At 43.2% G+C, this 26,781-nt stretch overlaps 1 protein-coding gene across 1 annotated transcript in view; it reads right to left on the bottom strand.

The window, feature by feature from the left end:
• The window catches only part of Colgalt2 (collagen beta(1-O)galactosyltransferase 2), a 102,492-nt gene that overhangs the window by 3,845 nt on the left and 71,866 nt on the right, over positions 1 to 26,781 (bottom strand). The window contains exons 5-10 of the mRNA XM_032915405.1: positions 23,685 to 23,889; positions 18,403 to 18,522; positions 11,801 to 11,877; positions 7,072 to 7,178; positions 4,269 to 4,401; positions 3,134 to 3,261 (exon numbers count right to left, since the gene is read on the bottom strand). Coding sequence (XP_032771296.1) covers positions 3,134 to 3,261; positions 4,269 to 4,401; positions 7,072 to 7,178; positions 11,801 to 11,877; positions 18,403 to 18,522; positions 23,685 to 23,889 — 770 coding nt within the window. The remainder of the gene's footprint in view (positions 1 to 3,133; positions 3,262 to 4,268; positions 4,402 to 7,071; positions 7,179 to 11,800; positions 11,878 to 18,402; positions 18,523 to 23,684; positions 23,890 to 26,781) is intronic.

Below are 26,781 nucleotides of genomic sequence, written 5' to 3'. Positions count from 1 at the left end.
AAGCCTGAACTCTCGTGTCTTTTCCTAATGTTTGTCACCACAGAGATCACTCCACTGGTATCCGTAATTGCTATCAGTCCTCCTAAAGTCAGTTTCCCAACTCCATTTATCAGTACCCCAAGTATTCAGGCCTAGTGGTCTGTCTTTAAGCCAGAAAGGGAAGATGCACAGAGATGAAAAAGTTGCTTGGACGGTTTCCCTGGGATGATATTTCCAGCTGTGTTTAGAGGTTGGAAAGGAACAAAAGGAACCAGATGTGAGAATCTTGAGTTTGTTGTCTTCACGTCCCCAGAGCTTCTGCCTTGGATTCTTTCTGTACCACTTTCCAAATGCTGGTGCTCAACAGCATAGAAAAGGCTGTGGGTGAGACAGAGTCTGCAGCAGAGGACCTAGAGACCCAAGAGGGGCCCCAAAGGGTTCCTTCTGGGGAGTCTGAATGACAATGAAAGTCTTTCCCCTTTACACTCTGCTCATGAGCTGAAGGACACGGAGGCCTGAAGAACAAGAGCATATTCGCTTTCAGCTCTTCTAGGGACCTCAAGCATCAGTCCTTAGAGTCTGACTTTCTCAAGTGCGGTAGAGCCCAGCCCTGACTAACCCATCTCTAATACAACTCTTACATGTAAGGCTCAGGAGACATCAAGGAAGGAAGGGTGGAAGGACTGTAAAAGCCAGAGGAGTGGGATGTCGGTTGTGAGATTGCGTCTCCTAAGAATGTCAGGGAAGCTACACCACAAAGTCTCAACAACATGGCTGACTAAACGAGGCCTGAGCAAGCACAGCACCAATAGACACAGAAGGGGGAAGTCTCATGGGGTTTCAGCCCTAGGTAAAGAATTACAGGAAACTAAGGAATACTGAGAGCAGAAGTCTCCCCAACCCTGGGAAGAAAGCCCTGTCTTAGTTAGGGCTTTACTGCTGTGAACAGACACCGTGACCAAGACAACTCTTAAAAGGACAGCATTTAATTGGGGCTGGCTTACAGGTTCAGAGGTTCAGTCCATTATCATCAAGGTGGGAATATTACAGCATCCTGGCAGGCCTGGTGCAGGAGGAGCTGAGAGTTCTACATCTTCATCTGAAGGCTGCCAGCAGAATACTCACTTCCAAGCAGCTAGGATGAGGGTCTTAAAGCCCACGCCCACAGTGACACACCCACTTCAACAGGGCCACACCTTCTAATAGTGCCACTTCCTGGGTTGAGCATATACAAACCATAACACCCCCAAATTGGATACCCAATACCAAGTGGCCAGCCCTGAAATCATATATGTACCTGTAACATTCTATAGACTAAACAAGTAATATTTATATATTTAGGATATATATATGTATGTGAAACAGCAATAAAGAAAAAGAGGCCATGGATTTGAGAGAGAACAAGGAGAACTACATGGGAAGGGTTGGAGGGAGGAAAGGGAGGGAAATGATGAAATATATTATAATTTCAAACACTTAAAATGAATTTTAAAAATAAGTTAAATTTTAATATTTTGGATATGCAAAATGCTTTTTTTCCTGCAAAGCAAAATTATTATTTGGTAGGATTAGAGTTTAACAGTTGACATTTTATTTTCTGGGTTTAAATGTGTTCTGAGTTTAAGCACACACAGGCCTTTGAAGATGGCACAAAACCCATAAACTTATATCATTCATGGTTAAAAATATTATTTGCATGCTAAAATAGTGATACTTAGATATATTTGGTTAAATAAAACATAGGAAATAGAACTCATTTTGCCTCATTTATATTTTAACCTTTCAGTGTGGTCAGAAAATTTGAAATAGCATATATGGACCACACTGTATTTTTCACCGAATAAACAAAACAAGACAAAAACAAAAACAGAAAAACCTCCCCAGAGAAGTCCAGTGACTGCTTTGAGTGTCCTGATTTATTTATTTATTTATTTATTTATTTATTTATTTATTTATTTATTTATTTTTTTGGTTCTTTTTTTCGGAGCTGGGGACCGAACCCAGGGCCTTGCGCTTCCTAGGCAAGCGCTCTACCACTGAGCTAAATCCCCAACCCGAGTGTCCTGATTTATTGTTATTTTTTCCTCTGTAAACAGCACAGCTATTAATCATGGACAGATTAGCTTCTGTGTTTGGTTTGAGTTGCACTTCTTCATTGAAGCAGTGAATGGTTCTTTCAACGATGAATCTGTGGCATTTTAGGATACTCTTGGACTCTTTCTATCCTCACCAGGACAGCTGTCCTTCCTTCTTGGATCTGGTGACGCTCTGTCCTGAGAATGCACCAATCATGCTACCCAGGAGCAGACCTGCATGCTGACTCTCTGCTTTAGGTGTCCCGGATGGTGTTTCTGTGATGATGGAGCATCAGTCAAAGTTGCCTTTGAGTGCGTCACGTAAGCACACGGCCTCCAGTCTGCGTGGGCGTGGTCTTTTACCACAGGCTATACAGGCACAGATGCAGAAGGGCTGAAGAACGGGGACTGTTGGAGCCTAGAACTGTGATCCTAACAGACTGCTCAGAATACAGACCGCATGACAACTCTGATAGGGGAGGCGTTTTTTGTTACATAGTATGATGTTTGAGGTCTATTTTCTAGTCAGTTGGAACATTGCTGAACTTCTTTTTAAGTTCAAAAGAGGAGTTCTGTCAGGGTCCAAATTTATCTTCCCAGCTGACGACGGAAGAGCAGGGAAAGCTGGGCTGTTTCAAAGGAGCTCGAATTGGGCAGGGTTGTCTTAGATACACAGTTGGAAAACTTGGGACATTTCTGTCTCATTGGAAAGAGCAGGAAGTGTTGCTTATTTTACGAAGAAAAGATAAAGATAAAGAGATAAGCGGAAAGAAGGGATAGAAGGAAGGAAGGAAAAGGAAAAGATGCTAGCTCAGAGGCAAGAGACCAAGCACTAGCTATACCAGCTCTGAGCCAGCATTCCCTGAGTGAGGCTGACTTCCCATCACAAGCCCAGCAGTCAGTCAGTGTTTTCCCCTGTTAGACACCCAACCTTTTCCTACTTATTTCCGGGAACATCTGTGGTGTAAAAGACAGGTAAATGGAAGGAAGCTTGACGGCATTTCCTACCAGCTGGGGAGGTGGGCTTTCTGTGCCTTGGGAAAGGCTGCCTTTCAGAGCTACCCATCCTTGTGACTCACATCAGTTCCCAGTCCAGCCGAGCCTTGTCAATGTCGTCCATCAGCTTCATTAGCTTCCTCTTAAACTGATGCTCAAAACGCACGTCATCCTCAATGACGAGAGTCTTCTCCAGCTCTCGGTCAATAACCTGTAAAGGCCGTCAGCGGGGAACACTGTGTGAGAACGTCGATACCCATTTTTATTTTTAGAAACCTATAACTTAGACCCAAGAAAATATCCATTGACAGCAGGTCGTATAGATGATTGCACCATGTTTATAGCAACGAGACTATATGGTGGCAACCATGCAGGTTAATATCTCTCAGACCCAATACCGAGAGGTCATACATATTGTGTTATTCAAAGACAGGTCATGCCATGCTGTCACATGCCAGGATGAAGGTTACCCTGGGGAGATGGTAACTCCAAAGCTGTACAGAAGAGGCACCTCAGGTGCCTGCCACCTTTTTCTTAATCTCAGAATTGATCAACATGGGTGTCTTGTTCTATGTGTGCCATTTCATTGACTATCTTCTGATCTATGCACTTCTATATTTTCCTATAACATTTTACTTAAAGCATAGAAAAAGAAGAGACAAGTCAAAACTGGATCATTAAAGGAGAGAAGGCACCAAGAGGGCCTTATTGTTTCCTTTGTGTTCATCTCCTTCTTGTGGGAAGTGACCCTTATTCATGAGATTCCAACAGTATCTTGCTGTATAAGACACAGGGTCCGGTGACAGCTTTGCTTCTTCTTCTGAAAACAGTTAACACCTTCTGCCTGCTGTGAGAGGAATCCATCCTGCCTAACCCTGTCTCACGTGCCTTCTGTGTGATTCCTGCATGAATTCATTTGATAGGTAATAACAAGACAGACATACACAAAACATTCCTCTTTACAGGGAAAGGGAACTCAGGAAAACAAAGTTCCTACAATGTGAAAACCTTCACCCACCATTGTCCCATGTGGCACTGAGGCCACCATCCTAGTGCCTTTGCTGTTGGCCTTGGCTGACGGAATGCACAGAGCAAGAGCAATTTTCAAGCTTACTTCGGGGACAGTCGTGGGCTTTCTTGTATCTGATCCTAATTCACCTGGGAAGTTCCAGTCTCCCTTCCTCTCATGACCAGAGTGTTCCCTTAAAGAATATTTACCTCTTTCCAGACAGAGAAGTGACTAAGGAAGCAACCAATTTCACCCCTGGTTAAGGGCCTGGAGGAGTAGGGGTCCCGGTAACCTGGTAGCATTTCAATGTTCCAGGCCTTCAGCTGGCTTGTGTTGAGTGCCCTGAATGACAAAGGATATGCATGAAGATTACTAGGTCAATGTGTCCCCACACCAGATCAGGGACGGGAAGAAGAGGACAAGGGGAAAGAACAACTAAAATAGGTTGAGTTAGTAATCTGAAATCTTCCTCAAAGAAAAGCCTAGAGCCAGATGTTTAAAGAATATGTACAAATTCCTAATAACGAGAGAGAGAGAGAGAGAGAGAGAGAGAGAGAGAGAGAGAGAGAGAGAGAGAGGAGGGAACTGATCCCAAAAGAGTCTATGAAGCCAGTATTATCTGAAATGAAACCAGAAAACTACAGGCTAATATTCCTATTAATACAAATGCAGAATTTTAAAGAAAACATAGTGGATAATATTCAGCCACAGAGGTGAGGGATTATACAGCAGAACTAGGCGAATTTGTTTTCCAGGGTTACAAGTATAGTTTAACATGTGAAGATCTATAAAATCAATGCACCAAATTGACAAAAAAATAAAGCTATGGGGTCATCCCAATGGGAGACACATTTGAACTTTCATGTTAAAAATTTTTAAGGAAGGGGCTGGAGAGATGGCTCAGCGGTTAAGAGCACTGACTGCTCTTCCAGAGGTCCTGAGTTCAATTCCCAGCAACCACATGGTGGCTCACAACCATCTGCAACACAATCTGATTCCCTCTTCTGGTGTGTCTGAAAAGAGTGACAGGGCACTCACTTATATAAAATAAATAAAATCTTTAAAAAAAATTAAAATTTTTTTTAAGGAAACAGTAATAAAAGGTCTACATCATCGGCTTGATAAAACTGCACCTCGAGTATAGTACTTAACAGAGAAAACCTAAATGCTTCCTCTCTGAGATCAGGGCTATCAAAATGTCAGCTGTCATCATATCCTTTGAATGTTGTGCTCAAAGCAATAGCCAGGGCCGTAAGGCAAGAAAGGAAATAAGCGCTATCTACTAGATTACAAAGGAGGAAATAATGCTTCATCCAATTGTAAATGACAGGCCTTACCTACAGAAAACCCAAAGCAATGCGTGTACACAGGCATGTCCACACACACACACACACACACAGGAACACACACACACAGGAACACACACACACACATACATACACACAGGAACACACGCATGCACCCACACAGAAGCATGCACGCACATGCACGCACAACACACAATTTGAATTGAAGGTTGCAGAATACATGATCAGTATACAACGACCTATAGTGTCCATACATTTTGCAATAAACGCTAAAAACAATAAATTAAGGAGATAATTCTAAAGTCTATTACCATGGCGTCAACAAATGCCAAAGAATAAATTTAACGATGTAAATTAAAGACTTACATACTAAAAGCAACGAAGCCTCATTTAAACAATGGACATTTATCTAATAAGTGAAGCAACTTGTTAAGAGTCTTGGCACTTTTTCAACTGACCTGTAGGCTCAGTGCAGCTCCTATCAACATCCAAGCTGGTGTGTGTGTGTGTGTGTGTGTGTGTGTGTGTGTGTGTGTGTGTGTGTAAACTACACTGACAAGATAACAGTCAAGTTCACAGAAACCCAGGTCTATGATAGGCAAAACATCCTTCTAAACAAGTAGCAAAGGTGCAGGACTCATGTTTCCTTATACAGAAAGTCTGTACTGCATGTATATGATGTATGTGTATATGTATATGATGTATACGATGTATGTGTATATGATGTATGTGTATATGTATATGATGTATATGTATATGATGTATATGTATATGATGTATATGTATATGATGTATATGTATATGATGTATGTGTATATGATGCATGTGTATGTGTATGTATATGATGTATGATGTATGATGTGTGTATGTGTATATGATGTACATGTATATGATTTATGTGTATGTGTATGTATATGTATATACTGCCATTAAGTCAATATGCTACTGTTATTAAATAGATCTATAAATTAACTTAATGAAATCAAAAGGCCAGGGGCATTCTCTTACATTTACGGTCAGCTGATTTTTGACAAAGTTTTCCAGAATTCAGAGGGTAAGGTGTAGTTTTCAAATAAGTGGTGTAGGGGAAGCAAGGTGACCGTATGGAAATGAGAAGGAATCCCTACTTCATATCACATATAAGAACACTAGCTCAACATAGATGAAAGGCTTAAATGTAGGAGATAAAACTGACACATACCTGTAAACCCCAGTACTCTGGAGGTTGAGACAGGAGAATTACAAGTACAAGGTTAGCCTAGGTTATAGTCAGTTCTAGATATGTGTGATTTTCCTGTCACAGATTCAGGAAAAATGGCCACCGTGGTCCATCTAGTATCTAGATGTCTCACACAACAGGACATATAGACCTTTATTTTTCGTTTGTTTTCTTCAGACCTGAACATGGTTTCAAACACATATCCTCTACTACATGAGAGAAAGTTGGAAGCCGCCACGGCTCTGAGAATGGCTAGGGACTGGGTGATCACGTCTAGTGGTGTGAGGTTCAGTGGTCACTGGGTGGGGAGTGGGTCCCAGCCCCACGCCCCAGGCTGAAACTGACATCACTGCTCCTGAGCCCATCTCTCTCACAGGTCTCTCTCCATGGTAAGAGCCTCAGAGGTCCCTCCCTCCAGGACTCCTCAGTCAGCCAGGGCACCACCCTGCTCCAACCACACCTGCCAGGGGCGGGCAGAGGACTCACTTCCCATCCACGGCCTCCACAATCTTGACCTCAATCTCCTGTTCGTAGAGTGTACGCAGCATCCTGTCCCGCCTGTCGTTCCTGCGCTTGAGGTTGATCATGAAAATCTGAAGCGGGATACAAAAGGGCAAAGAAACAACGCTGGTTGAAAAGCTTAGGAAAACGGAAGCTTAGGAAGACGGATGTGAGGACCAGAGGGGTTTGTAGGGTAAGGGGTGGGAAGGACGTTATGGCACGGTTTCGTCTCGAGTGGGGACAGGGTTCAAATGCTATTTATCAGAATGGAGCTACTTTCTAAATGAAACCATCAGCAATGGCCTAACAACCTGTTGTTTCCCTGATAGCCGCTGACGAACGTGTTCTCTCTCCTCTTGAGAAAATAAAGTTCAAAAAATAATCACCCCAAAGGCCAAAGGGGAATTAAACTGTATGCACAGAGTCAGAAGGAGGGAGGTGGTTTGCCAGATGGCTAAATGCACCCACGTACTTCTGTTCTTAATACTGCCACTTGCTTGTCTGTCTAAGGCCTTTTCTTTCCATGCCTCAGTCTCCTCATCTGGGAATGGGGCCACTGTGGCTCCACTCCACACGTACTATGCTTGGCAGCATCACGATTCACATCCACTAGGTAAGCGCTAACAGCTTTCAAAAACTAAGAAAAAATCTGAGTCTTCGTGCTTTTAATCTCCAAACTTCCAGAAGGAACGTCAAGATCTCTGTCCCACAAGCTTTTTTTTTTTCTTCTCCTGCTGGGAGTCTTCTTCTTCTTCTTCTTCTTTTTTTTAATAAGTATTTACTTTTATTTACTTATTTATTTTAAAGATTTATTTATTTATTATATATGAGTAGCTGTCTTCAGACACACCAGAAGAGGGCATCAGATCTCATTACAGGTAGTTGTGAGCTACCATGTGTTTTCTGGGATTTGAACTCAGGACCTCTGGAAGAGCAGTCAGTGCTCTTAACCGCTGAGCCATCTCTCCAGCCCTGCTGGGAGTCTTCAACTCCCTAGATCTAAAAGGATAAAGGAAAGGGCCCATTCCCCTGGTTGTTACCCTTGATAGAGGAGGGGGTACTACAAAACATGAGCTTTTACTGGATGCTCAACAGAGGGCATCTGCTGGCTTGAGGATAAGGAAGGGTGTACGTTTAGGCTTTCTGAGTGAGGGCCAAGTCTGCCTGTACCCCTCACCTTGGCCTGGAATGCCTGGTTGATAGCAGTACTAGTACGTAGACATCGTAAGGAACTAAAGCCTCATGAAGACTGTGGTGGGGAAGTTAACATTTTATACCTACCTATTTGTCTATCTGTCTGTCTTTCTGTCTATCTGTCTGTCTATCTGTCTGTCTGTCTATCTATCAATCATCTATCTATCTATTATCTATCTATCTATCTATCAATCATCTATCTATCTATTATCTATCTATCTATCTATCTATCTATCATTTCTATCTATCTATTATCTATCTATCTATCTATCTATCTATCTATCTATCTATTATCTATCTATCTATCTATCATCATCTATCTATCTATTATCTATCTATCTATCATCTATCTATTATCTATCTGTCTATCAATCAATCATCTATCTATCTATTATCTATCTGTCTATCTATCAATCATCTATCTATCTATTATCTATCTGTCTATCTATCTATCTATCTATCAATCATCTGTCTATCTATTATCTATCTATCTATCATCTATCTATCTATTATCTATCTGTCTACCTATCAATCATCTATCTATCTATTATCTATCTATCTATCTATCTATCTATCTATCTATCTATCTATCTAGTGTATACAGTGTAACTGCGTGGCCGTCATGCCGTAAAGGTCAGAGGACAATCGGGCAGTCTTCTAGTTTGGCAGCAAGTGCTTTCAGCCACATAATTTCTTACCAGTGCATAAGTTAGCACTTGAAGAATGGCCTCTGGCTGCAAGCAGTGAGGAATTGATTTTGAATATTAAACTATTCAAGATTGGAAGATGTTACCAGCCAGCAGGAAGCTGCGTCCCAGGAAGGAGAAACCCATAGGAACAGGGCAGAGGACGCCCGTTGCCTCCTGACTGTATGAGTGACTCTGGGGAAAGCCTCTGTGTACTTAACTCTGCTGTTTGGAAAAGGAGGGGTTGGAGCAAACCCACCCCTCAAGCCCTGTGCATATGAAAATTTGTGCACATTGGTTTATGATGAAGTTGACTTCATGTTATGAGACTCATGAAAAACTCCTATTGTGTAATCGAGCTGAGCCAGGCTCAGTGGTCACTCTGAATATTATTTTAAATGTCTGCTCTCAATCCTGTAGGATAGGCTCGTCTCTGCTCGAATGTAGAGTTCTGGGAGCAACAGAATGCTCGTTGCAACAACTCCAGCAACGCTGGGCAGGGAAGGCGCTCGGCAGGACTCGATTACCTCTCGGTTTACTTAATTGGATAGTTATTAATAAAACAAGAGAAAATCCACCATAATTTCTGTGTGACATATATGTGGGACTTTATAGCTTAAGTGTGTGCCGTCTTCTTTCATGGTTCATTTTCTCAGTCTTTAGATCCTGACTGTCAAGGGCTATGTTCCATCCCCAGTTTTACAGACATAGGAAGGAAGGAAACAGCATATCCTCTGTGCGTTCACCAGGCCCTCCGAGGTCACCCAAGGAGACAAAGCAAAACAAAGCGAAATAAACAGAGAAGCATCCAAAACGTCCCCTGCAAACCAGAGGCCTCCAGTCGAGGAAGCTTTTAGTAAATAATAGTCCCTTCCTGGGCCTTGCCAGGGCAAAGGCAGTAAACTCAGTAGCCATGAAGGGAAAACATAGACGGCTTGCTCATACTTAGTAAACAGAGCACAGAGTCAAGTGCCAAATACAGCCAGACACTAGCAACCAGGTCACAGCACTGGAGGGCGGAAAAGACCTCTGACACCTCTTTTCCACAGCCCATGTCTGCTGCAGACAGAGAGATGATTATCCTGGGCTGTGGAAAGTGGAGTGGCCTGCCTCACTTTCTAGGGCTGGCCTAACACATACCACGTCCTGCCCAAGGTGAACCAACACGGTCCTAATTTTGCTTCATTTGCTGAAAACTGGTCCTTACAGAAATGTGATGCCAGGGGGACAGAGGAAGATACTAAAGACACGTGGGCTCTCCTTCTTAGAAAATGAAGAGAGGCCAGAGCCTCCGGGAAGGAGACCTTTACTGTGTGGGAGGTCCCCCCACCCCCACCCCCATTGTGGTGCCGGTCAGCCCACCCTTGTAGCACCCGACAGTTTTGAAAACTATTTCCTATTTTTAGCAAATAGGAATAGACTTAATAGGCTCTATTTATACTTTGCTACATTTAAATTCATCTCTCCCTTTTCTGCCTTCTGTGGAGATGGAACAATCACTATTTGATATTCATAAAACACCTATTTCCTAATTTTGGAGGTCTAGCTTCAAGTCAGTTTTGTAGCAGAGATCCCAATTCCTAGTTCCACTGGCTCCTTGGGATGAACGTGGTTTGGGGGCACAGATGTTCACGTTCCGACGCGATAAGGTGTTTTCTTCCAAAGAGCAGACTGAGCTCAAAGCACAATGCTTGGCTTAAACCCAGAGCCCCTGGAAGAATTCTGTCTCAGTTCGTGGACTCCTGGCAGGTCACAGCTCCAGACCACAGAACTCCTCAGTGCTGACCAGTAACCACATCAGGGCCGTGAGGGCTCATGGCACAGACTCGGATTCTGGCCCTGTCAACCATTTTACACACCACGAGAAAAACACCTCTTTATATTATTCTCTCTCTCCTTCCTTCCTCTCTTCCGTCCTACCTTCTTTCCTCTTTCCTTAACTCCCTCCCTCCCTCCTTCCTTCATCCCTCTCTTTCTTCCTTTCTTCCCTTCTCCCTCCTCCCTTCCCTTCTGTCTCCCTCCATCCCTCTCTCCCCTTCTTCCTCCCTCTCCTGTACCACTCTCTCTCCCTTCCCCTCCCCTTCTATTGTGCTAGGAATTGAACCCAGGGCTCCACTTATCTGAAGAAAGTGCTCTACCACTGAGCTGAAAGCCCATCTCTGCCATGATATATATATGATATATATATATATATGATATATATATATATATGATTGCACAGTAGATACGGCTCTAGGGAAACTACTATAAAGTTCCTGCCTGCTGAAAGACAGAATTTTAGGACATGTTTTTCTCTTCATTACTTCTTTCAACTCTGCCCTCCAACCTTTTGCCACAGAAGAAAAGTAAATGAAACATAGAATATCCTAGAATAGTTTCCATCCACGCAACTATAGCAGAATAAAGTTAATGTCCTCCGGAACCCAAAACCTATTCTTCCTGCCTTAACCTTGAATCTCAGTAAAAAGTTTGCTAAAATTATATAGCAAATTTACATTCATTGCCAAATAATTCTTTCTGGTTCAATTTTCTATGATCGTCCTTCGTGAAGACCAGGAAACAGAATGATAACAAACCGAAGTCCACAGGCTGCCCAGCGGCCAAGCTTGCCTGCTTGCACTCAGACAGATGCTCTGTCTTCTGTTCCAACATAAACACAGAGGTCTCTGCACACATGTGCATATTAGCACACATGTGCACATAAGGGCAGGAGCACACACACAGAGACAGAGGGATAAGACAGAGACTGGGGGGAGGAGGAGGGAAGGGGGAGGGGTTAAGTGGAGGGGGAGGTTAGGGGAGAGGGAGGGAGGGAGGAGAGAAACTTTCCTACCCTCATCAAACCCCATCTTGTCTGGATATTTAGGGACAACTGACACAAACTGGGAAGGCTCCATTGGAGGACGGTCAACTAGAAAATGGAAGAAACAGAGTGCTTTATTAGAGAAAGGGTCAAGAAATAGAATCCTACCATCATTCCAGTCTTTAGGACTGACAACCATGCTTGACAACAAGGGCAGGGGATAACTGTTCTGAAGTCCTCAGGACTGAGTAGCTTCAGAGAGACCCTGATGGTCAGAGCAATGGCTTCAGAACACCTGTCCATTTGCAAGTGGAAACATTCGCTCCATTTCCATTAGCACTCATTCTAAGAATAAAATGGGGGCAGTGTAGGGTGATGGCTGAGAAAAGGCTCAGGAGTCAGACCCATGAACCCAACCCTTCGCCTAGAAGGCCTTGGAGATCCGTTTCTTTATATGTAAGTTTGGAATAAGTTCTTTATATATAGCTTGACTTGACATGTATCTCTCAGTGTACTATAAGATTTGCATGAGACCTGCATGCAAATCTATTCAGTATATTGACAGTAAATACTTATAACTGTTACCTACTGAGATCCATGGGAAAAGAACTACAAGCATAATTTTTTTCCCTTTAAGAATGGTATTTCTACTCTTTTAAAACTACCAAACTCTGGACCACTTTTATCCTATCTAAATAGGTTATAGGTGTGTGAAATTCCCGTTTTAACCCCAGCCTAACTCTAAGCGCTGGTTCACATCTCAGAACTTGGTCCAAGGATAATAAAACATTTCAGGTAGGAGGGACATTGTGTCAAGTAACATATTTTTAAACGTTACTTAGATGCTTTAAAAAAAGCCATGTTTATATACTATATACCTTCATACTTGGGAATCCTTTTGGTAAAGAACCTGAGAAGGCCTGGAAGATTTATTAGTCTTATATAAATTCAAGTATTAATTTTATTTTTCTTCATAGGATAAGATGACAAAAATTTTAAGAGTTGATTGCTGAAGTGCTTAAAGAACTATCAGTGAGGCTGGGGAGATAGCTTGGTATAGTGCTTGCTACACAAGTGTGGAGACCTAAATTCACCTATATAAAAACCAGGTGCAGTTGTGCACAGCTGTAACTCCTGAGGCAGAGTGGGAGACACAGACAGATACCCAGAACTCATTGGTTAGCCAGTTCAGCCAATCAGCAAACTCTAATTTTAGTATGAGATGTGTAGACAGCCATAAATATCAACTTCTGGCTTCCACATGTAGGGGCACACATATGCATGTGATCCATATACCACATATACACAGAGACACCCATGGTCATACAAACAGAACTGATAGTGATTGCTGTGTGGCTGTTTCCTCTGAATTAAAACATTCTATCCAGGATTCTCTCTTGGGACTCAGGAAGTAAACAACTCCCAAGTCTCAGGAAATTCCTGAAACTAATAATCACCTTAACAAGGTTCAGCTTCCTACTAATCTTCTCTTCCAGGAAGCATATTTCCAAATTCTCCATATCTCATATCTCCATATCTCAGTGTACTAAAGGAGTTAGGAATTTATTGTTATAACTTGTCTACTCTGCTCAAACTCCTTACCTCGCTTACCACACTAGCCATTCCCTCGTAAACATTCTTAATTCTCTGCCATTGATATTTGTTTTATAAGACCCTAGTGCTGGTTATAAGCAATGAGCATTCACTCAGCATCCAAAAGACCATGGCAGGAGACATGCCATACAACATCACCACGTGAATCACTTCAAAGTGACAAATCATATTACCAAATTGGCAAGTGACCCCATAAGACTTGGCTCCAACATTAAATTCACTTCCAGTGTTTCAGAGATCTGTTTCATGCCATGATTTTTTTCTGGAATCTCTAATAGATTTCCCAAGTCCAAGAAAATATGCAGAATCCAATTAGATTTTTTTCTCTCCCCCCAAACTCGTAAAGCCAACCATGCGCATCTCTGCTTTGTGCTTTTCTACTTGTGAAGGAGACAATTCTTGTTTCTACTAAACACAACCATTAGAGAAGTGGTTCTCAACCATCCTGAGACCCAATTTTATCACTGGGGATCATGCTGTGGTGATCCCCAGCCATAAAATTATTCCACTGCTACTTCATAACTGTAATGTTCCACTCTTATGAATCTTAATGTAAATATCTAATAAACAAGATATCTGATATGCAATCTCCCAACAGGTCATGACCGACCTACAAGTTGAGAACTACTGTTTTACACTATTGTCCTAGGCTATGGCAACTATTGTTTTCCCAAGAATTTCAGTCTTACAGATACCTTCTGTTCCAAACTATCAAGTTCCCCTTTATCTGGAATCCTTCCCATCAGCACATGGACGTACTTCAGGACTCTTACCTTAGGCAAATGAACAACACTAAGAAGCCAAGTCAAAACAAATACAAATAAAACAAATTACTCCCAGCAGCTCTGCATAGTTCCTTATTCCACCTGCCTTCAAAACTCCATTTTCTCATCTCTTTGGGCCATTCTAATTATTTTCTCATCTGTTTGGGCCATTCTAGTCAGCTTGTGTCCTTATCATTGCATCAACATACTTCTTACCAAAATTGGTACCAGAGCTCTCTCTTCCTCCCATCCTCTTGACAGGGTCTCACTCTGTACTCTAGATTACTCTCTCGGCCTCCTGAGTGGTATAGGATTACAGATGTGAGCCGCCAAAGCTGGTACAGAGTTCTAGCCCAACGTTATTAAGCATCATTTCTTCACCCTCATTTCACTTGGCTTCCCAACATCACTTGGCTCTTTCTCAAAACCCAACTCCCTTTTCCTTCCCAGCTTTCTGGCTGTTAGTCTGCCCTGGGGATCTGTCCTCCTTCGTTTCACTACATGAGGTCACATTGTTCCTTGGCTTCCAATATCCGTTTGGTATGATGAGTCTTAAATGTCTTTCTCCATGGACTCTCTTCCCTAAACCACTTTTTATATCCATTATCTCCTGGCCCCTCTAGTCAGACTTGAAATAAATACTGCAATCATACATGATGGATGGAGTAAAGCCTTTTCTGACTCAGTAAGTTGAATGGACCAAAATGCTAGAGTCATTCTTAATTTCTCCTTTGCTTCACGGGCTGCCTCAAAGCTCCTACAAGTACACTGGGCTCTGTCATTAAAATGTACCGTAAGCCTGTCTGTTTTGTATCACCTTCTTGCTACAGCCCAGATCTCAACCATTAACATCTTTTAACATGAGCTATGTCTTAATTCCTTATACTCTAATACTCTTACCACAGCGTGAGTGATCTTTTAAAATACATAAATCACGTCACACCACCTTAGGTTGCTCTTAGGATAAAATCCAAATTCCTTGCCCTGGCCAGTGTGTTCTGCGTTCATCCACGGCTTCATCTCCCTCTCTTCAGCTCCCTGTCCCTCACCATGTTTGCCTCTGGGCCTGGGCCACTCCCAAGGTTTCTCCTTGCTAGTGGTCTTTATATGTCTTGTTCTTTCTGCTTGGAATCCGTGCCCCAAAGATTCACGGAACTGCTTCCTTCACACATTACCTCTATCTGTTATAAATACAAATTCCATTTATAATTTATTAACATAAATTCACGGTGGCGAGGTTTTGCTTGAGTTCCCCATTGCTGTGATTCATCATTATGGGGAATTACGCTCTGTGCATTGTTGAGTTTATACCATGATTCTTTTTTTTATTAAAACTTTCATTGTTTCCTTAGGATGGATAGTCTACTTCATCTGGACTGTCCAGTTTAAGATCACTTCATTCAAGCCACTTCATCCTCGCAAACTTTAGTTTCTTATAATGTTTTAGCCCACTTTCACTTAATTTAATTTAATTTAATTTTTTATTAGATATATTTCTTTACTTACATTTCAAATGCTATTCCCTTTTCCGGTTTCCTGTCCGTAAGTACCCCCATCCTCTCCCCCTCCCCCATATGGGTATTCCCCCCATTTACTCCCCTTACCTCCCCACCCCCAACATTCCCCTGCATTGGGGTCCAACCTTGGCCGGACCAAGGGCTTCCCCTTCCACTGGTGTCCCAACAAGGCTATTCTTTGTTACATATGCAGTTGGAGCCCTGGGTCAGTCCATGTATAGTCTTTGGGTAGTGGTTGAGTCCCTGGAAGCTCTGGTTGGTTTTAGCCCACTTTCTTCAGGATGTATGTATTTGTCTGCCTGTCTCTTTCCTCATCCTGCAGTGTCCTGACCATCAGTCCTTTCATTTGAGCTTCTCACTTCTATCCAACATGAGCTGAAGAAGCCTTGGGGACGATGTAAGTACACAGGCCACCGTGACTCTCTGTTCGAAATTCCTGTTGCCTTCCCATCTGCTCAGTTCACAGCGTACTGTATTTTTAGCGTCTTTTAAATATTAGTCCTGACTTCTCAATTAAACTGTGATCCTCTGAAAAATGAGGGTTGGCTATAAAATGTTTTGACTTCCTAATGCCTTTGCGAAGTGACATATATCACAGGTACGCATCCCACATCTGCTCATTAAAAATTGACATGTTCTTATGTTTCAATCATTATCTCCCAACAACCCTGCCAGTAGCTAATTTCTACTGCCTATGGAAATCCAGATCTTGGGTAGTTCAATATTTCATTAACCTCTGTTTCGAGAGTTTACAGCTATGGTTTTATCATTACCGCATTTTATCCTTCCTATATGGGATGTCGGTCCACATTTTTGCATTATAACCATCAACCCTTTTTCTTTAATGGAACAAATCTTAAGACCAAAGGAGAGGTCTGAGTGAAAAGCCCCTGAGTTTATTTTTAGACTTACTGAGTGGCCTGTGAGTTTCCAGTTGGTTTAGTATTTCAATTATGTCCGTGCTGTAGAGTTGAAGATGGGAACGCTTAACAGAGTTATTACCAGAAGCAATGAATGCAAGGATTAAATCAAATACCATACATATATTGGCCATGTGTGGGGAGAGCCTAATGGAAGGCAGAACTCACAGGTTCTTCTCAGGTGAAGTCTACCTGGTTAGAAAAGGGGCTGTGCATATTTGTAAGCTATGATCATTGGGATCTCTATTGACCACACGCAGGAGAACTTTTCCCATCCTCAGACACGTGGGAGAAAACAAGAGAGCACAAGATCTGACAGTCGGTCACTCTGTAAGCTGCCGTCTCCTTGGGAGTCAAAGCCATAAGCCATGAAATGACAATCACAAGGGTTAGCATTTCATGAAGAGCTAGATGGAGTCATATAATTGTCACAGTTCTATTCATATTTTATAAAGCTGATTATATGTATGTAATTGTCACACTATTATTTTATGAAGCTGATAATATATGTAATAGATAATTGTCATACTTCATTAAATATGAATACATAATTGTCACACTTTATTATTCTATGAAGCTGACTATATACATCATTCATTACTCTCGGTTCTTCAAAATTAGTTATCTTCACTTTACAAAAAAAGAACAAAAAAACAAAACTAAAGTGACTCTCTCCTCATAGGTGACAAAGCCTGGGTCCAACATGACTTTTAGGGCTCCAGGTTCAATGCTCTTGTCAATACAGTCTCCATTCATTTATTAATTTATTCAAATGCCCGCTCATACATTCAGGAAATATTTCTTTGCTACCAACCATATGCCAAGCACGATGTGAGGTGTTTGAGACATTGAGAGGAGACAGAAACGATATACATGAGCTGTTGGGGCGATGGCTCAGTAGGTAAGGGGTAGCAATGTGAGTATGAAAGCCTGAGCTCGGATCCCAGAACCCAGGTATAAGCCAGGCAGGACAGCGCATACTTGTAACTTAGGGCAGCTGGGGAGACTGCAAAGACAGGTAGATTCCCTGAGACACTTACTGGTCATGCCTGACCAGTGATCAGCCAATCAGTGAACTCCAGGTTCTGTACGCTGGAGAGTGATGGGAGGAGATGAAGTTCGGTCTTCTCCATCCACATAAACACATTCAGTCATATCTGTATATACATGTGCACACACAGAGACACACACACACAACACACACACATATGCACACAAGCACGCATATGTGCACTCCCCACAAACCCAGAGTCATATAATTAGAAAGTAGCAAAGATAAGATTTAAATTCATTTTACACAGCACTATTACAGCATTTACTGCATGGTAGAGCAAATATCTACTCATGAATCCAGCTATCCACCAAAATAGGAAGCTCCCTGAGAACAATGACCTTATCATATTTGGGGTTTGTTTACCTTTGAAATAGGGTTTCTCTCTGCAGCCCTGGCTGTTCTGGAATTTGCTCTGTAGACCAGGCTGGCCTTGACTTCAGAGATTCCCTGACTCTGCCTCCTGAGGGCTAAGATTAAAGATGTGCACCACCACTGCACAGCTGACCTTGTCATATCTGTATCTCATGGAAAAATTTAAGAATTCAAGGGCAAATGAATGTCTAAACCTCAGCCAAGATAGAATGACAGCTGAGAAATGTCAGACTGAGAAGCAGAGATCCAGGGCTGACTGCGACTGGCCACAGCTGGCCATGGCTGGCCATGGCTGACCATGGCTGGCTGTGGCTGGTCACATTTGGCCACAGCTGGCCTGGTTACTGTGACAATGAGCTAGGCACCACTGCCTTGGCTCCTGGGCCACTCACTCATTGCTTCTATTTGCACGTGGATGAGGTTCTCGATGTCCTCCTGCAGCGTCTGGTGGGGCTTCAGAGGGATGGGCAGGTAGCCATAGTGTTCTTTGTTGCACAGGTACATCTGGATGCCTGAAGAGGTGAGAGAACAGAGTCAACCAACCAAAAAACACACTCGTTAGTAAGAGAGGGAGACTCCCTGGGACCGCCATGAATTCAGTGCTGAAGCTGAACAAGTGGCTTGTCTGGGGAGTGTCTATGGAGCTTTACAATATTCTTTTATTAAAAAGTTGAAACCCAATTGGGGGGACTCTTAAAAACCCTGGGCCATTCTTCAGTCCAGAAGAAATTGATTTTTCTTTCTGAAGAAAAATAAAAAACACATTTGTGGCCTGAAATGGACAACACTGTAAAGGCATGAAGCAATCAGACAGGAAGTAGGGATTCCCATTCCAGAGAGCAGAACGGAACACTCTAATCCACATGCAGGAAATAAGAAGAGGACGAGGAATGAAACCCGCATTTGATATGAAAGCACACAGGAAGATCCTGAAAGGCCGACAGATTATTAAAACCAAGGCCACACCCATGAAAAAACAAAACATTTAAAAGATACAGAGGAAATTTATCATTTCCCATGATTCCTCTTGGCTTTATTTTTTTCCTGCGCTGGCATGGATTTAGAATGACCAATGAACAAAATTCTCAAGAATAAGTCAATAATGGCAAAAAAGAGCATTCCTCTCAAAACTTATTGAGCACCTATAGTGTGGCAGTGGCAGTGATGTCTTAGTTCTGTCATATTCATGGCCCCACCAGTGAGGTGGGAGAACTACAAAGCATCTTTGTTCAGCCAGACAGCTAAGAAAGAAGACGCAAGTCGGCCTCATACAGTCCCAGCCATGGACCCAGCTTCCTTAGTTGCACGGACAAACCTGCCAAGCTCTGGACTGCGCACCAAAGCCTCTGGTTTGTTAATTGCTACAACCATCGGTGTTTTCCTGAGGAAATAATCTACATAGTGACATCTTTATTTGGGGGAGATGAAATTTCCAGCAGTCAGCTCTAACACCTGCCAAGCCAAGTGAAGCTGTCTTAGGGCATTAACAGAGAAGAACAAGGAGAGAAAAGAGCCTTTGTCCTCCTCCTTTACTGCTCCTGGTTGGTCTCACCAGGTGCTGTCACCTCCTCTGACTTGTTTAACTGAACTCACAAGCTGTGCTATTTACTCATGTGACTACTTCTGGGGATACAAACCAGAATGTGACTTACTACAAAGCTGTAATGAACTGAGAATGTGGAAGAAAAAGACATTCCCTCTCTATGTTACTTAGACAACCCTCCCTTTTACCATTTAACTTCCCAAGGCTTCCATTAAAAGGCGATATGATACTTAGCTAAACTATCCATCGGTATCAGGTGAGCAGGTACAAGAAAGGCATTTTCAGATGTGAAATGCAAATCCAAAATCCATGGAACATTTACCTCCAATCACACTTTCTCAGAAAGTTACTACACAATGAAGAGAAAGACAAAGAGGAGAGTAAGAGGGAGAAGGAGAAAGATCACCATGCACAAGAAAGACTCAAGGCACAAGAACGGTGATGTACGACAGAAGCACACTTAGTCCCAAGTTGATGGCTGGGAAGCTCAGAGATTAGAGTTCCTCAGAAGATTTCAAGAGTGACATCTTGGGATCATCTAACATGCCAAAGTGGACAGCTGTAATTCTGAATACTCTCAGAGGGTTTGAGAAAATGAATAATTAGTTTTCAATTGTATTAGTGATCTCTATTTCATACACACACTCACACGATACACACAGACACACACTGAATTTGATAAAAGAAAATTTTATAGTATGTAAAAATGACTGCTCTTGGTGTTTTAGGATCATGTGATTACAATAAAAACCTGAATGTCTTTTAACAATATTTAATTAGTCTTATTTGTGTATACTTGTGAGTGCCAGTATGTATGTCCATGTGCTACATGTGAGGACAGAAGAGGACATAAGACCTCATAGAACTCAAGGTACACAGTTGTGAGTCACCATGTGGGTGCTGGGAACCAAACCTAACTCTTCTGCCAGAACACCACATGTTCTTAATTACTGAACGATTTATCCACCCCTAACACCTAGCATATTAAATTACATCAGGGGAACAAGGTGATAGGAAGAATGTGTTTCCACATAGAAGGCCAAGGGAAGTGAGCTAACTTACTACCTTCTGTAATGAAGAGTTGATTTCGAAGGGGAAATATAAGGCAAAGAAAAGAAAGCAAGAAAGAAAGGAGGAATGCACGCTTCTTAGAAACAAAGATACTAATGCTGTGCCTCTGTACCCACCTTTAGGAGTGATGCATTGGGAGTGTTCGTTTTAATAAATCTTAGGTCACTGGACTCTTTCAACTATGTGCATGGACAATACGATAAAATAGGGGGCTCCCCTGATAATCACATCAAGTCTCTGAGAATATCTTGTAATAATGTAGAAATGGTGAATCTCTGGGAAGGAGAGGCAAGTGTTACAAGGGAAGTGCTTTGTTTTCCTAAGGAAGGCACCAAATGCCTTCCATGAGTCACAAAGATTGATAAGCGATCCCTGTGGTGAGACCTGTGGGTTGCAACTGGTCCAAGGCCACACAGTAAGTCATTAGTATCAAATCTCTGTCTCCGAGGGCCAGTTCCAACTTCTCTCTCTACCCGGAGCTTACAGCTTAGTCTCAAGGCCAGTAGTTCCTGGGCAGCCATCCCTACCCTGGGATCTGCCTGCCCAGCCCTCACATTTCTTATTTGGTTTGCAGTGGCTGAATTCTTTGGAAGATTCCTGGCTCATACAGAAGAGGGCTCCGGTGGCTATGATACAGAACCACGATGATCACTAGCTATGTGGGAGGTGAGTTCTTGTCCCCATTATTGTCCCAGAGACTCTTCTATGACCATCTGCAGTCTGCTCTGGTTGGATAGCTCGCCCAAACCCTGAGAACATATTATCTTATCATTCACGTCTGCCAAAGTCTCTAACCTGAGATGTAGGCTTAAGCTTTGTGGTCCCAAGGTCCTGCCTCATAGGGAGAGACAACTTGATTCTCTTGGAATGTTTTAAAAATGATGTTCTTAGGGGTAACATGCATCCAGAGCACTTCGGAACCATGAAAACAAAAGAATTACAGACATTTTTCACCCAAGACTCTGTCAACCCAAGGAAGAAAGAAAAGGCCTCGAGATGTGCCATGGGCTAGGTGGTTCCTGGGTCCTTTTATATTCTTTTGAAGACATCAGTGAGCTATGACCTCAGAACACACAGCTGCAGGCAGGAGCCTTCAGCCATCCCCTCTTGCCCTGTTTGTAGTCAGCACTACTACTCTGGCTCTCGGTGTTCAGAGCTCTCAAAAACTGATTATTTCCACAGCAAAGGATCTGGATTTCCCAACGATGTAGACTCTCACAATGCTGGGCATAATCCTGGGGCCTCTTTCTATTTCTACCTCTTGCTTCCCTCAGATGATTTGCTGACAGCCTGGGGCATCTCTATCTGCTTTTAATGTCTCGCAAATGTGTCTGGGAAGCCTGACAGATGATGCATAAATCTGTGGTGGACAGGCCATACAAACAGCAAGGATGAAAAGTTTCAGCACGGCCTGCACCCGTCTTCCAGCCCTAACGCCTGCGTGTTGGTTTGAAGTAGATACGTCATCATTTAATTCCTGGGTCACACAGTTGCCTTCGCACTGGGTATGAAGGAGATCTCTGTGAGGCACCATCGCCATAACCAGCCACAGCGTAGTTTCTTGGAACACCGTTTTTTTTTCAGAGTCTGAAGCAAAGGCTTGGCAGAAAGAATTTGCTGGAACAGGAAGGCCCTGCTTCTGTTTCTGACCCTGGAGATGTCACAGCAAACCACACATCAAGCAGCAGCTTCGATTAGCATGGACACAAGGGCCTTCGTGCAAACTTCCAGACCATATGAGGAGTGCCCGCCCTTTTTTAAACATAAGCCCTCTAAATGCCTATGTCTGGCCAAAAGTCTAAATTCTTCTACCCAACAAGGAAATCAGCTTTGCCATTTCTACAAAACAGTCTCCTTCTTTGCTAGTGTGCACACACCAGTGCGTGGGAACCTATGACTTTATGTCACAGCTTGGATTTGGTATCAATATCTCGTCTTCTAGCGAGTTCCCAGGGAGCTTTGCTGAGTCAGTTCACCATAACTTAGGTAGCCACACTTCACTGTCCTCTTGGTTTATAAACTCATTTTGTTAGAGAGCAAATGGGCTTTGCTAATAGGCCCGAGGGCTGTCAGGAGGGCCCAAGGTGCTTAAGAGAGTTTGCCTTAGCAACGTCATGAGTCTTGCTGGCCTGTTTTTGTGAATTAGCCCTCCCTGAGGGAATGGGAGGAAGGAAAGAGAGAGAAAAGGAAAACCAAACCAAACCAAAACCCCTTTCCCTCCTATTGATGTCAAGAAGTTCGCAAAATCCAGTGGCAACCGTTTTCTAGTGACTCACCTGCTACCTAAGTCTGGCTTTGCCTCTCCTTCCACAGAGATGGAGGCTGAGACCGCTGGTTACCTCCATTATCTGTTCTCAGACTGAGAGAGTTGGGTTCTATGACTGCACAGAATACCAATGACATCCTGAGTCCTCCCGGTGAGGAAGAGACCTCTTGCTAAGTTCTGGCTAAGGAGATGTGCATAGAAGCACTGAGTTCAACTTCTGGACTGGACTGGACTCTGACAGGGGCAGAGTCCTACAACTACCTGGATGGAGGGTGCATCCTGGGTGGTGAGGTATCTTGGATCCTACAACTAAGGGTAATTAATGCCTCCTGAGTTATGGAAAGGCGGGAAGAATCTGGGCTGTTAAGAGCTGTGGGACAGAGCCACTGCAGTGGCGCAGATTTCTGAGAAGAAACAGTTCCATTTGTGAAGCCTGGAGACTTGACCAGTATTGTTCCAGGTTCCAATTAGCAACAACCATACCATTAGCTCTAGAGAAACAGTGAGATTTTCCAGTCCCCTATTATCCTTGTCTTTTTCATTAACTTCAATTCTCACCAAACAGGACTGGAGTCCTGTGTGGCTGCCAGCCCCAGCTCTTGAAATCTTTGGTACTCGTGGACGGCAATCTTTGGTACTTGGTACAGAGGATTCTGGCATGGTTACTACAAACAATTCCTCGCCTCTACCAGACTTGAAACTGAGATAGGTGAAGTTCTTAAATACGCACAGGACACAGAAGCATGCCTTTTGCAGTGTTTCTATGGCAGCCCACAGCCGAGCACGAACAGTACCTGCTTGTCTGCTGGAGAAGGCAAAAACGATGATGTCATCAAAGGTCCAGGTGTAGTCCTGGTGTGGCGGGTAGAAAGACAGCTTGTCTGAGGCCTCCTTCCTGAGGTCGATCAGGAAGGTGGAATGGACCATAGGGACGGGGAAGCAGCCTGTCCTCTTCCACTCTCTAATCTGAAGGTAGTCTGGGGTCCGCTTATAGAAGCCCTGGAAAAGAGCAAGTAGACAGACTGTGTCCTCTCCTCCGAAGGCATCGTCGTCCAGGCATCTGCACCCTCTAAGCCATCACAGGGCAGTGGAAATCTCTGGCATTGCCACTTTTATTATCATGAACCACAAATTTCTAAATGAGCTCAAGAAATTAATCTGCACTTAAAACATACAGGGGGTTTAATGCCAGGAAACATTTCATTTCATTTATGTCTATTTAATACTTTCCCAAAGTGTGGTAGATGTTGGCTTATGATTAAATATGAAGGACTAATATTAACAAGGAGGGGCCAGAGTGGTCAAGTATGGACACATGTTCTGGTCCAGGCCTCTGAGTTCAAGCCTTTCCTCAGTTCCTTATAGGTGCCTTGCTGTCTCTCTTTCCTGCTGTGAAACAGGAACAGACAATATTATCTACTCCAGAGGTTTCTCTCATATAATTAAGTAAGGTGAAACTATGAAATACTTGGAGCAACGTCTAGCATCGAGAAAGCATCAACCGGGATTGGGAAGCAATGAAATGACTATGTTATAGTTGGCTAACATTTTTGAAACATACATTATTCCACATATACATCCTGGTCTTTTTTTTATTCAGAGCTCTGCACTTTTGGGGGGCCCCACCCCCTGCTTTAACACTTCCTCTGATGTGAGAGCACAGTTCAGCCTATCCTCTCAATTGGTTTTCAATAACGTTGGGGTGACTCAATTTGCTTTCTATCCAAACGTAATTGTCCCTTCAACAAATGCTCATGGAGCTCCTGCTGTGATTAGGATAAATGGTGGAGAGTTAATAAATGATATGGCACATGCTTAGCCCATATGGTGTGTAAAGTCTTGTAGAGAACCTCTACTCAGCGGTACCAGTCATAAACACCATGAACAAATTCCAATATATTTTACATTATGTAGAAGCTTTGAAGGGCATTTTTAAAGCATACCGTAGGCGATACAGGCTCAGGGGGCTGACTGGAAAGTTTGACAAGACTAGTGTGAAGCACACGGTGCCCACTGGATCCTCAAGGTCCTGAGTATTTAAGCATGCCTACTCTTTTATGGTGTGTTTCTGGTTGTGAAGTCGGCACCACACATCAGGCACCGTACCTCTGTCTACTTCTGTGATCTACCTTTTGGGATGGAACAGTTCAGCTGACTACTAACCCCAACATCCCCTATAATAAGGACCACAAACTGGGACTTGGAAGATTTGAGTCTGTAATGGTTTGTATATGCTTGGGCCAGGGAGTGGCACTATTAAAAGATATGGCCCTGTTGGAGTAGGTGTGGCCTTGTTGGAGTAGGTGTGTCATTGTGGGTGTGGACTTTAAGACACTCATCCTAGCTGCCTGGAAGCCAGTATCTGCTAGCAGCCTTCAGATGAAGATGTAGAACCCCCAGCTCCTCCTGCACCATGCCTGCCTGGATGCTGCCATGTTCCTGCCTTGATGATAATGGACTGAACCTCTGAACCTGTAAGCCAGCTCCAATTAAATGTTGTTTTTTTATAAGAATTGCCTTGGTCATGGTGTCTGTTCACAGCAGTAAAACCCCAACTAAGACAGAGTCTTAGATTCATCTTAATTCACCTTAGATTCACCGCCTACCAGCACAGGATCTTAGAACATTGGCTTCTGCTAATGCTTCAGCCTATGAGAGTTCTTTAATGGATGGGGGGGTGGGTGTGGTTCTTCAAGAGGCTCCCTGAGGACTGAAGTCAATACTGTTAGGAGTAATAATGTCAGGATGAGAAACTTGGAAAATTTAGGTGGACGATGAATCATTTAGTATCCTGAGAGAGAGGATGGCAAGAAAAGAAGCGGAGGGCAAAAGAGAATCAACACGATTCACAAAGAGAGGTGTTTCATTCTTCCAGAAGAACTGAAGTTTATTGGTAATAAGTCCTGTTCATTAGCCACACCATGCCGAGATCAGTCTGTTTTGGATGTGTTTAAAGGCTCTGGAAAGTAGGCCTGCCTTGAGCTTATGAAGTCACTGGCCATTTCCGGTCCTGTCCAAGTTGAAAATGGTCTGGAATGGAAGAAACCCAAAACCAGATGGGGAAGGTTATAATTGGCCCAAGTTGCACAGAATTGAGTTTTGCTCTGCAAAATAAGTGAGCACATTTCTCCCACTTGCTTTTAATAAGGAGCTAACAAGCTTGCAGGCTGCAGCCACCAGGATAACCTCCTCCCACCCCTGTTGCCGGTGGCAAAGCAGAACTCGCCAGCAACAGGTCTCAAGTGGAACATTGCAGATGGCTAATGGAGAGTTTACTCTAATTTAATAGAATGTTTTCTCCCAAGAAATGAGTAAACTTTCTATCTATCAATGGGTCACCTCCTCAAAGTCAGGTAGATGGTAGGAATCATTCAAAAGCTCTTAGGACCATGTACTGGTTAGTTTTGTGTGTCAACTTGACATAAGCTGGAGTTATCACAGAGACAGGAGCCTCCCTTGAGGAAATGCCTCCATGAGACCCAGCTGTAAGGCATTTTCTCACTTAGTGGTCAAGGTGGGAGGACCCAGCCCATTGTGGGTGATGCCGTCCCTGGGCTGGTAGTCTTGGGTTCTATAAGAAAGCAAGCTGAGCAAGCCAGGGGAAGCAAGCCAGTAAGAAACATCCCTCCATGGCCTCCGCATCAGCTCCTGCTTCCTGCCCTGCTTGAGTTCCAGTCCTGACTTCCTTTGGGGATGAACAGCAATGTGGAAGTGTAAGCTGAGTAAACCCTTTCCTCCCCAACCTGCTTCAGGGCCACTGGTTCCTGTATTCTCAGGAGCTTGGCAAGCTCTTTGAGATGTTGGCAGATTAAAATGTGTAAAAGCTAATGTCATGTTAACACTGATGACGACATGGTTTTTGAGACAAGGCTTTATAATGTCATTTAAACT

Source organism: Rattus rattus, chromosome 10 (assembly GCF_011064425.1).
Source record: "Rattus rattus isolate New Zealand chromosome 10, Rrattus_CSIRO_v1, whole genome shotgun sequence".
Classification (NCBI taxonomy): Eukaryota; Metazoa; Chordata; class Mammalia; order Rodentia; family Muridae; genus Rattus; species Rattus rattus.
Note: the sequence above shows the minus strand (reverse complement) of the source record. Positions and strands in the feature narration are given on the sequence as shown.